This window comes from Papilio machaon, chromosome 4 (genome assembly GCF_912999745.1).
Source record: "Papilio machaon chromosome 4, ilPapMach1.1, whole genome shotgun sequence".
NCBI classification, from domain to species: domain Eukaryota; kingdom Metazoa; phylum Arthropoda; class Insecta; order Lepidoptera; family Papilionidae; genus Papilio; species Papilio machaon.
This window is the reverse complement of record NC_059989.1, coordinates 1,827,652-1,839,953: the sequence shown is the minus strand read 5'-3', so window position 1 is coordinate 1,839,953 and position 12,302 is coordinate 1,827,652. Positions and strand designations below refer to the sequence as shown.

General features: G+C 36.8%; 2 protein-coding genes across 2 annotated transcripts; both read left to right on the top strand.

The window, feature by feature from the left end:
- Window positions 1-2,029: 2,029 nt before the first annotated feature.
- On the top strand, window positions 2,030-3,820 carry LOC106718460. The gene is made up of 4 exons (XM_014512548.2): window positions 2,030-2,473; window positions 2,685-2,979; window positions 3,056-3,313; window positions 3,375-3,820. Exons 1-4 carry the CDS (start codon window positions 2,268-2,270, stop codon window positions 3,741-3,743), a joined length of 1,128 nt encoding a protein of 375 aa, XP_014368034.2. The 5' UTR covers window positions 2,030-2,267; the 3' UTR covers window positions 3,744-3,820.
- A 2,317-nt stretch (window positions 3,821-6,137) lies between these two features.
- Window positions 6,138-9,791, top strand: LOC106718427 (28S rRNA (cytosine-C(5))-methyltransferase). Its single transcript, XM_014512502.2, has 6 exons — window positions 6,138-6,438; window positions 6,521-6,776; window positions 7,660-7,922; window positions 8,009-8,122; window positions 8,272-8,446; window positions 8,679-9,791. The coding sequence occupies exons 1-6, from the start codon at window positions 6,316-6,318 to the stop codon at window positions 9,695-9,697; spliced, it is 1,950 nt and encodes a 649-aa protein (XP_014367988.2). The 5' UTR covers window positions 6,138-6,315; the 3' UTR covers window positions 9,698-9,791.
- Window positions 9,792-12,302: the final 2,511 nt, after the last annotated feature.

The window sequence follows — 12,302 nt, the reverse complement described above, 5'->3', positions numbered from 1 at the left end:
TATGATATTTCTAGACGCAATTTTTTTTTCTCAACTATTTTTCTGCCATCGTTCTTTATGCGAAGAAATAAAGACACAGTATGCGTGTGCAGTCAGCACATAAGCTCGGGATTCCCCGTGAGATGTGTACACAGCGCACGTGTTCAATCACAGTAGCATTTAGAGTGCGATAAAAACAAAAAAAAAACTTATTTGGAAAACCGTGTAAAAGCGAAAACGTGTAAAACAAGAACCGTGTAAATCATTGGATAGCTGCAAAGTTAGTAAGTTTACAAATTTATAAATTGACACTACATGCAATTAAATTTGCATTAAACTGAATCAAATACATTTGCCAATTTTAACCAAAGAAAAGGTGCAGTAACTATTAGGCAACACATTGTGAATCCCAACTATCACTAAAGCAACACGTTTTGTCCGCAGAAGTGGCAAGTGTGCACCAACTTGAGACATATTCCTATTGCTATGCACGCCGCTTCATCATAATTTGGTACTAAGAAAAATCGCGTTGCAAAGCAAATAATAAAATAAATTATTTTTTTGTGGATTTAAATATATATTCACATTAAAAATATTTTTCTTTTTAAATGATATAATTTAACAATATTAACATTATTATATATTTGCAAAATTTGGCGGCACACTTTTGAAATTTGGCGGCACACTTTTGAAATTTGGCGGCACACAAAAGTGCCGCGACACAGTGGTTGAGAATCACTGGTCTAGAGGAAACTCAGTTATACTAAGTACTGGTTTTTTGAAAACTTTTAAAATTCATGTGCTGATTTTTTTTCTGTATATGTTGAGTTCTTCTGTATATTTTCTTTATTTTATGACTTCTGCGTTTTTCTTCAGGAAGTTTCTATGTATGTTTTTTGTGCGTGTTTATTGCGAAAAGACGTTTTTTATATTTGTGATATAAACGCTAGTATTTTCAAGTTTTTGTGTGCCTTTCAATAAGATTTTACACGATGCCGAGGCGTTGTGCGAGTCTTTGGAGGACATATGTAATAATGATGTCCCCCAAAGTCTCGTAAGTACACAAAAATATGAAAATTTCAATTGTCCCCAACCCTTCTATGCAAATGAATGAACTAACTATGAAACTAACCATAATCAATGTTTGCAAAACTTGAATTCCTTTTTCAAAGCAGGGTCTTCATCCAATTCTTATTGTGCCAAATATATATATATATATATATATATATATATATATATATATATATATATATATATACCACTAAGCGAAGGTTTTATTAATATTGTTAAGGATGACACAATAGATAATGGACAAAAAAAATGTGTGTGGCTGGATCCTGAAAAAAGTGTCTTGAAAGAATTGTTAAAAGAAGTGAGACATGTCAGTAATGCATACATAAAGGCAAAAGAATATTTTTCTGATAAAAAGTGGGTGTGCCACCATTCTTTGTCATTAAAAAAATATTTCCAAGAAATTCAACATGTTTGTGTTTCACACTTAAAAAGATATCTCAAACTGTAAAATTAAAAGAAATATAAAATTTTACATTCAGTTCAAGTGTGAAACATAAGAAAAATTAAAGAATTTTTAGTTGACACAACAATAAACATTCTAATTTACAGTTGGTACAGAAATATAAATCGGATTTTGTGTGGCAAAATAAGAAATAACGATGTTAATGACGAATTGAAAGCCCAAACCTATTGTAACAAACATAAGCATTTCGAAATAAATCAGAAATACTAAAGAATGTTGTTTTTATTTTTAACGAAACCCGCAAATAGACCTACGAAAGTACAGTAAAAGTGAAGCACGGCATTGTTTTAAATAATTTTAGTTACGAAGTATCAAACATGACAAAAAACTAAATGCTTTTAAAAATGTTGTCGTCTGTACATATTATTTAGATAAATAGAAAATAAGTGGCCCAAGTTTGTATATCAATACATACACCATACATATAATATTAGTATATGAAGTATATCGACAGATGTCGTTAGTTCTTTTAGGGTGACAAAAAAATCGTTGAGTTCTTAATCTGAGTTGAGAGGGCTTTTTCTATACTCTTTGATATTATCGTACTCTTTGAGCAACGGTTTTTCAGTTTGCGCGCGTCATTGAGGTGTTCAATTTAAATCGTTTTAAACATAATTCAGAATCTGCTGCTTCGTGTGAAGAGTTGAGTGCAGTGCAGGTAATAGACTCTAATGAGACACTTGTTACGGCCTCCTCTTCAGTTTCCATATGTGCGCGAGTGTTAGACTCTATCGAGCCATTTGTGTCTACAATGGGAGTGCAAGTGTTGGATTCTGATGAGCCACATGTGCCTCATAGTTCGTCGATAGACGAACCCGTAGTTGGTACCAGTGGAGTGGCTGGTCCTAGTAGGCTGGCACCAGCTTTTTCATCTTCCAACACGCAGGATGAAGCTGAAGTGATACTCGGGAATTCTTCTGGAACATCAGGAAGAAGGATGAACTCGGAGGAATTGAAGTAAATCACATTGATTTATGCAACTAATACTTTCTGCCCTACCCCTAGAGTGTTTATGAAAAGCCGGAGGCGCGGAGGGTGAGCAGCCCTCGCCCTGTTACGCTAGGGCGGAGGGGCTGCTCATCCCATAGTGCCGGAGCCGTTGCAAATTTCTCTTGTTAGGGAACCAAATTCTGCCCATTTCATATGGTTTAAAAAAAATTTTTTTTAGGGCAAGATGGAATTGGCGGAAAATCTTTAGTAAGCTTGGAACACAAGAGCAATGCATACAGTTTGCCGAGGATAGAGATCTTCTGTTGAAGAGGAAGTGGTGTAGCTACCATAAGAGATGGATGTCATTATCCACAGCTAGTGGTCAAGTAGGAAGATTCCGTTGCTATAAGAGCAACTGCCGAGAACAGACCCGGAGTCGTGCTATTGGCACATGGTTTGAGAATGCCAGATTGCCCCTGACTCGTTTATTTGAGTTAATGTATGCTTTTAGTGCAGGCCTCTCATACCTTCAGGTAATGTGTTTTTCAAGTGTTTCGAAGTTTATGTTATCTGAAAAGTAAGCATTTTTTTTTATTTTTTTTATTTTAGGCTGTACACGAACTGGCTACCGAGAATTCTGTTGTATCTTACAGTACTGTAACTGATTGGTACAGTTACTGTAGAGAAACAATAGTGGTTTTTGAAATAGAAAACCAGATTACCAGACCAAAAATTGGTGGTTCTGGTAAAATTGTCCATATTGATGAGTCAAAATGTGGGGTACGGAAACTTAACAGAGGCCATCAAATTGATGGACACTGGGTCATTGCAATGATTGAAGATCGCCGAGATGATTTACGATTAGAGGTATAATGAAATAAAATATATATCTATGTTATCACAATATTTTCACTTAATTTTATTACAGGTGTGTCCCGAAAATGTGCAAAGTGCTGAGGTGCTGCCTCTTATAATGAAGCATGTTGAGGTAGGCTCCACAGTCCACACTGACTATTGGCAAGCCTACACTAGTCTGTCTGATCATGGATATACTCATATAAGAGTAAATCACATTGACCCAGAAAATAGATTTGTTGCTACAGATGGGACACATACTCAAGGAATTGAAAGTCAGTGGCGTGGATTAAAAAAATCTCTTCGACAGCACAAGAACAAACAAGATTTCACGGATCGGCTCTTTGAGTATACATGGCGGAGACGAATAAGAATAAACAACATGGATCCCTTCGAAGAATTGTTGAAGGCAGTTCAGCATGTTTATAAAGTAATTAGGTAGAATGATTGTAAAATTTCATAATTAAGTTGTAATGTATCATATTTAGCTGTGAATGTAATATTTAGTTGTGAAATTTAATGTTTAGCACTGAAATATAATATTTAGTCTTGAAATGTACAATTTTTAAGCTGTGAAATGTAATATTTAGTCGTGAAATGTATCATATTTAAGTTTAAAATTATTTTAGTAGCTAGACCTCCCAGATCCAACCTGTCTCGTCCTTATGCCCTGTCTATTCCCCCCAAATATTTCTTGGTTTCTCGTTAGTAGGACGTTCGTCACAAATACCCTTTTCGGCGCTTTTCCCCCCACCCTAATACTCCCACATCCCCCCAGGTCCCGAAGGTGAGTTTTGGCAAGAATAAACCTTATGGTCCGGGAGCCAGCGACAGATTTTCATGACCAATCCCCTCCCAATCGAAAATTCGTAAAATGCATAAAGGACTTATACTATGAATACTCGCGACCGTCAGCTGCGACTCCGTGGGTGGGGTGGGCAGTGGCAACCTCCCAAACATGAAGAAAAAAATTTTTTTTCAGTCATTTCCTCTCAAATAAAAATTTACCTGGTGATCGTTTATATGCTACTATGAATGAAAATTAATGTCAGCTTGCTGTATCTCGGTGGAAAGTTTGTCAGCTGGCACCTTGAAATGGTCCGGAAGCCAGCCACAGATTTTCATGACCAAGTCCCTCCCAATCGAAAATTCGTAAATTGCATAAGGGACTTAAACTATGAATACTTGCGACCGTCAGTTGCGACTCCGTGGGTGGGGTGGGCAGTGGCAGCCTCCCAAACATGCAGAAAAAAAAATTTTTTTCAGTCATTTCCTCTCATTTGAAAATTTATCAGAGTATAGTTTATGTAGTATTTTGAAAGAAAAACATAGTCAGCTGACCATAACACGGTGGATTATACGTCAGCTGGCTCCTTAACATGAAAAAAAATTTTATTTTTCAGTGATTTCCTCTCAACTAAAAATTTACCTGGTGATCGTTTATATGCTACTATTAATGAAAATTAATGTCAGCTTGCTGTATCTCGGTGGAAAGTTTGTCAGCTGGCACCTTGAAAGGTGTAACGGAACAGCATCTATGACCCACTGAAACTTATCAACTGACGACTTTTCCCTTTACTTACAGCTAGCTGATTTTTTTTATTATTTACTAGAGTACTTTAACAATTCTCTGATAAATTTTCATACGGGAGGAAATAACGCGCGGATATTGTGACGACACACTTTACATTACACTAGCACAGCCAGCTGACGTCTAATCCACCGTGTTATGGTCAGCTGACTATGTTTTTCTTTCAAAATACAACATAAACTATACTCTGATAAATTTTCAAATGAGAGGAAATGACTGAAAAAATTTTTTCTTTCTCCATGTTTGGGAGGCTGCAACTGCCCACCCCACCCACCTAGTCGCAGCTGACGGTCGCGAGTATTCATAGTATAAGTCCCTTATGCATTTTACGAAGTTTCGCTCGAGAGGAAATAATTGACAAAAAAATGCACCTGGCTCCCGGACCATTACTAATCCTTACTTATATATTAAATCAGAAGAAGAAATAAACTTCAATCAATCGAAATTAGAACACGAGCTGCATTCGAAGTGACTTCTTGTACGATGCTCGTCTGACATTGATCATCCTTGAATACGAATGCGATCTCTTTGTGCCTTTCTTTATCGATTATTATTCCCTTAACATCATAGCTTTAAAACATGTAAAATGTGAATAAGGAAGTTTGACTTCCACTAAATTTAACAAGTGAATCTGTGAAATGATGTCGACGTTATCATACGAAATGACAAATGGTGCAGATGGACGTCATATGGGTCGATGTGATGTTCGCTGGAAGTGGACAGTATTATTGTCCGTGTGTTGTTGTTTGAGCCTTGTTATCATAAGTTGGTAACGGAGAGACAATTTTGTGTTTGAAATGTTAATGTACATGAGGTCAAATATTTTTACAGTTAATTGATATGACTATTAACTATTAGCCTATTGTATTGCGTATTGTTTTATTGTCGCAACACCTTGAAGTTTCTTTGAATTGCGCCGTCTATTGAAAAAAAACAATAATTACAACATTTTTGACAAAATGAGTAGTGATTCATCGACTGGGAAAAGTCCTCAGAAAAATCAGTTTGAAAATATTATAATGAAGCTGAAAAATAATTTTACTTTGATTTTTGTTGTTGTTATTATAAATATATGTGATAATGTATGTGTGGTCTAGTAACTAAGAAAATTGTTTATTATTTAATTTTATGAGCAAAATGATGAAATCTGCCTTTTTTCCATTACCTACTGTTTTCTACTGTTTTTTTTTAGGCAAGTTGTTGTTTTTTGGTTTTTTGAGGTTGGCAGCACAGTTGTACTCTTTGCCTGCCTCTATGTGCTCTATGGCGCAAATCCTAACCTCAAATCACCTTCAATCTTCAATCCAATCCATAAAATAAAAACTTGCCAGATAAGTTTTTCAGTTGAGTGGTCTCGTGATACAAACGCTATCAAGGTTAATTGAAATGGTAAAATTTTCGAGACCTTTTTACTAAAAATAAAATGTTCGAGCATTCTATTAAAGTACCAAGGCACTATAAAATTGCAGCTAATATTTTAAAAAAAGTTTCCACAGAAGGCGGCAGCGTTAAAACTTTATTGTACGATAATAAACTTCGTCATTTCGTGAGTATATTCTTACACTTTTAACATAGGTACCTAAAAACAACTTGGTAAATTAATACCCCTTTCAATGTTGTTTTTGCAGAGAACTAACGTGCTATTCGCACTTATAACCGAAACTATAAAACATGCTGCACATATTGACAAAATCTTTGATAGTTGTAGTCTTCTTAAAAATGAATCACGATTAGATCCTTGGCTAGCAAAAATTTTAACAGCGGAATTGTTGTTTGGTAAAAAAACTTTACCAGGGAAAAGTAAACCAGAAAAAACAATATTATCATACAAAGAGCAATTTGAAAAGTATACAGATGACCATGAAGATGATTTGAAGTCTAAAGGTAATTATTTTTATTTATTTTTCAGATCAATAACAACAATTGAAAATACTGTGAAATGGCTGATAATTCTGAGGGTCCGCTGATACCAGCTCACACTAAACGAGTGGCTTTAGTACTTGCAAATTTATTTTTATATAGTGTAGCGATGTTTACACTTCCTTTTATTGCATTTTTTGGTATACGACACATACTTACTGATGTGTACCCTGTGGATACATTTCCAAGAACGGCATGGTCAGTTTTTGGTGCAGTTGTTGTTGTGAAAACTATTATTTTTATGTTTGCTTATAAAGCATATTATGAAAAAGAATATGATGAGCATGGAAATGAAATTGATCAGCATTCCTACCCAATTAATAAGCCAACAACTGCAACAGAATCAGCCAAAACTACATTAAATTTGAAAAAAGATTGATCACAGTATTAAATCAAAGTTATAGTCATTCCAAGTGTTGTATAATGAATTATAAAACCCAGTGTAACTTATTCAATTAGAAATAAACAATATTTTAAGAAAATTTACTTGTTTGAGTTTTAAAATTTTCATATGTAGTCATAACAAAGTTGTAACTATCCGTTGTCCTTTGCTGCACATATATGGGATTTACATTGTAAATCACCGAACAAAACTGCATACAATCAAACAACTTTGACAAAACCTGAATACAAAAAAGGATATAGTTTTACTTACTATATTTTTAAACGAAAAAATGATGCACACTTTCCGCGGCAACAGAACAGAAGTATAATATTGAAGTTAAAAATAATAATTCTTGGTAAAAGTTTTACTTGTCAGATAAGCAGAAATATATTATCTTATTATTTATATCACTCTTAGGTTTACATTTCCATTCATAAGAAACAGTTAAAAATTATATGACAGTTGTTCGCAGACCGAGATATGTACGTGTTAACACGAATCTTTTGACTACATCTGATGCGATACGAGCCTTCCAGGATGAAGAGTATTACTTCATAAGATGCACGGCCGGCTCCTATGATGACTTTCTCAAACAAATACAAAGCCTTACCGAGTATGACTTCACACAGGATTACCATGTGAAGACTGTGTTTGTTTTTTCCCCTGGTACCAAATTTCATGAACATGAGTTGTATTTGGAGAATAAGATTATATTGCAAGATAAGGTGAGTAAAAAAAAACTCTAAAAGAATTCCATGGTTTTAAATTTGTAAGGTTTTAATATAAAAAAAAAAAAAATTTGTTAATTTAGGCAACAGCTATGGCAGTCCATCTCTTGTCTGCACCTTCTGGTAGCGTGGCATTGGACATGTGTGCCGCACCTGGTATGAAGACAACGCAATTAGCTGCATTTATGAGAAATGAGGTACTATTTTTACTCTCTGTACATTTCAACCTATCTTATGGACAGAATTACAGTTAGTCTCTCATAAGATCTCTTAAGAGATGTCTATTTTCATTTGGTTGGTCGATGTATGGAGACTTTTTAAGACAGTCCATCTTTTCTTTTTTCAGGGAAAGATTTATGCCGTGGAAAGGAATGAACAACGTTATAAGACGTTGTGTGAATTCGTAGAAAAAACCGGATCAAAGTGTGTTGAAACATTACACAAAGATGCCTTGGAGATAAAACGAGGCGACTACGATGACGTGGAATACATACTTTTAGATCCTAGTTGTTCTGGTTCAGGTAATTATCAGATTCAATATAGTTTTAATTTTTTATTTTTTATATAAGATAAAGAGATAAACAAGAAACGGGAACACCAAAGTGTTCATCGACGCCCATGGACATCTACAATACCAGAGGAACTGTAGATGCGTTGCTGGCCTTTGAGAAGGTGATAAGCTTCTTGAAGGACCCTAAGTCGTAGCAATTGTTGGTGACAAAAATGATTATAAATTCTTATTTCGATTTTCAGGGATGGAATTTTGCGTTCACAACTATATCGAAGATACGAGATTAGCAAAACTAACATCATTGCAAGAAAAGTTTTTAAAACATGCAATGAATTCATTTCCTAAAGCAAAGAGGATAGTTTACAGCACCTGTTCATTGTATCCAGAAGAGAACGAAAGAGTAATCACGAATGTTGTAAAAACATCAAGAGCCAAATGGAGAGTTCAAGATGTTAAAGAACTATTGAAAGGACACTGGAATAATTTCGGTTCAGGAATGTACGGTAGTATTGGTACAAGATGTTTATACGCAAAACCAGAATCAGATTTGACTACTGGATTCTTTTTAGCTGTATTAGATAGGGATCCGAAAGATTTAGAAAAGAAAGAATGCCATGAAAACAATTCAGATAAAGAAAGTAGAAAAGAAAAGAAAAGTAAAATTAACCAGAACAATGATAATGATAACAGTGCTAAGGATAAGCATAATAAAGCAGAGCATTTGGAAGATAAGGAAATTGCTGAGTTCAGAAGCGAGGATGAAAATAATAGAATTAAAAAAAAGAAAATGAAAAAATCTAAACACGACAATGACTGTTTAGATACTAGAAATGATGAAAAGGATATAAGCGACGTTTCTGAAGACGTGAAGAATAAATCTAAAAAGAAGTCTAAGAAAAAATCGGAGCCTGAAAAACATGAAATGAAAGTCGAAGAAGTAGAAAACTCGTTTGATGATACAAAAGAATCGAGTAAGGAAAAAAAGAAAAAGAAGAAAAAAGACAAAAGTAAGGATATAAATAATACAGAAAATAACGACTCCAGCGAACTGCCTGAAAATATCAATGATGAAGGAGAAATTCAAAAGAAAAAAAGGAAACGCGATTCGGATACAACAATCCATGAATCAAATAATGATTGTTTAATGGATAAATCAAAGAAGAAAAAAAAGAAAGATAAATACTTAATGGTCGAAAATGATGATAATAATGAACTGAAAGAGCCGAAAAAGAAAAAAAAGAAAAAGATTTATAGTAGTTAATGAGAACATTATGATGAACTTACAATAAATGACAAATTAAAATTGTTATTTTATTGTCATTTTTTACAGAAAAGTGACAAAAAGTTTAATTCCGCACCGTTTAATGATTAATTAATTGTGTAATACGTCGAACTACATCATGTATACGTGTGTGTGCGCACGGCATCCGGGAGCCGCCGAACACACCCGAGTGCGCGCCGCGGGTATAAATACGGAGCCGCGGTCCGCTAAAGGCAGTCGATTGCGCGCAGCGGCCGCTTCTGCATCGGAACGAACGCTCCGTGAATTGACGAACCCCTCTTCTACCACACTGTGATCTATGCGCTTGGGCAGTGCTCTGTATCAGACGCTGACTCGGACCATAGTTCATTGTCGTTGTAGGTTACCTCGCGAGTGTCTGTCTCTGTCTGTTATTTTTTGTTCTTCTTGCTAAATAAACTTTATTACCTTTCTTGAATCTTGTCTTCCTTTGCCTTACAAATTGGCGCCCAACGTCGAGGCAAGAAGAAGGAATTAGATGAAGAGGAATTTAAGACCAAGGAAAGGAAATAAAGGAACCATGTCAGAAGACGAATCACCTAAGAAAACCAGTTTTTCACTGACATTGGACGAATTGAGGAATAAATGTTATCACGTCGAGGTTCCTTTGCGTCCTCAAATATAGTCTATAAAGGTGAGAGAGACTCTGGCAAGGTCGAGGAGTTCCTTACCGTTGCTGGTGTTTTCAAGACTGTCGAATTAATATCAGACGAAGATGCACTGAAAAGTTTGCCGCTTATCTTGAAAGATGATGCTCTTACTTGGTGGACGGGAGTGAGAACTGATGTAAGAACATGGAAGGAGTTTGAGCAACGCCTTCGTCATGCATTTGCTCCTAAAAAACCGCCCTTCTTAGTATATCAAGAGGTTTTCGCGTTAAAGCAGTCGCCGAACGAACTCACTGAAAACTTTGTTGCCAAGAAGAGGGCCTTATTTACGCAATTGCCTCGTTCTTGCTCTCATTCGGAAGAACAACAGTTGGCAATGATCTTCGGGCTCCTACATCTGTCCATCCGAGAGAAGATACCGTATGAAACTGTTGGGAGTTTTGATACACTTCTGCAGGCAGCAAGGGGTGTCGAGCGTTTTCTTGCAGAGAGAGACATGTCTCAGCCCAGTAATAGGGACCCGCAACAGCAACGTGTTCGGTGTCATTATTGCTGACAATTTGGGCATACAATAGACCTCTGCCGGAAGAAAGCAAAGAACGAAGCTGGATCTAGGGCCAGTCACTTGATGAGTGATCCGAAACCCGCTAAGGCTAAGCTATCGCTGCCACACAAGCCCCCTCGCCATCACAACCCAAATTTTCTTGCTATGGGTGTGGCGCTCCCGGGACAGTAAGGAGCAAATGTCCCACATGTGTTGCTGCAAGTACGGACCAAACCAATCAAGAGAATTTGAGCTTCTGTGCAATAAATGTTAACCAGGACAGTAGGCGAAGGACTGTAATAGGTATTGGCATCGGCAGTATTTTGGGCACTGCTTACCTAGATTCATGCGCCAAGACCAGCGTCCCATCGTATAAGTTGTACCTCTGTTTAAAACAAGTTGGATACCAATTTTGTGAGCAAAGAGCCACGGTCACTCTAGCCGACGGGATCAAGCGGAAGCAGATCATTTACTCAGTAAAGGTACCAGTTGGTATTTGTGGACGGATCATACCAACGACATTTATTGTTTTACCGGAATCACGAGAAAACCGTACCTTACTAGGAGTAGGATTCATTCAAGATGCCGGAATGGTTTTGAACATTCCCCAATTAACGTGGCACTTTATTGACGACCCAGACATGACATATGATCTACAGGAGGAAGATGCTACAAAAACGACACTGATACACGTAGATGCTGTTAAGGAGATTCTGAGCGAAATGAGGCCGCCACTGGAACTATCACCCTTGGGTCTTACTCCAAACACACCGAATACATCGGTAACACCACCCGCTGCAGTATTGGTGCCAACGTTGCCTGATAAGAGCCCGCTTAATATGCCACAAGTAGTAGAACCTACTTTACCAGAAGCAAGTGCTTGTACAAAGTTTCACCTGACTCCTATTGACTTCGTGTCCCCAACTAAACGTGCGAAGCCACTGTTTGACGGACATTCGCCAGTCTGGGACTGCCTATACAGAAATGCCCAGATTAGTGTTCACGCTGCAGAAGTCCACTCCACTCCTAACTCCCAGTTACTCTTCAACAGTGGAAGTAGTGAAGATGATGTGGAGATCAACTCCATTGCCATAGGCGACATACAGACACCTGCTCTTAATAACCTACAAAGAGAGTGTCTCATCAAGATGCTGCAGGATAATGTAAGTGTATTCGAGCCTAACGACGAGCCTATTACGTTGACCGAGCACTGTATCAATACTTGTGATCATAGCCCGATATCAGTGCCACCCCATAGACTCTCCCCGCCTTCACGAGCAATCCTGAAACAGGAACTTGAAAAATGCTCGAAAAAGGAATAATTAAGCCATATTCCTCTCCCTGGACCGCACCAGTCCTTCGTCGGGCAGGTGCAACTCAACCTTATACTATTAAGACTGACGCTAGTGGATAT

Bases quoted from the DNA above. Each gene is read 5' to 3' on its own strand.
- LOC106718427 (XM_014512502.2), top strand. From the start codon at position 6,316: ATGTTCGAGCATTCTATTAAAGTACCAAGGCACTATAAAATTGCAGCT. The intron at 7,923-8,008 runs GTGAGTAAAAAA...TTGTTAATTTAG, and splicing joins AGATTATATTGCAAGATAAG to GCAACAGCTATGGCAGTCCA. The intron at 8,447-8,678 runs GTAATTATCAGA...TTCGATTTTCAG, and splicing joins TCCTAGTTGTTCTGGTTCAG to GGATGGAATTTTGCGTTCAC.
- LOC106718460 (XM_014512548.2), top strand. From the start codon at position 2,268: ATGGGAGTGCAAGTGTTGGATTCTGATGAGCCACATGTGCCTCATAGT. The intron at 2,980-3,055 runs GTAATGTGTTTT...TTTTTATTTTAG, and splicing joins CAGGCCTCTCATACCTTCAG to GCTGTACACGAACTGGCTAC. The intron at 3,314-3,374 runs GTATAATGAAAT...ATTTTATTACAG, and splicing joins GAGATGATTTACGATTAGAG to GTGTGTCCCGAAAATGTGCA.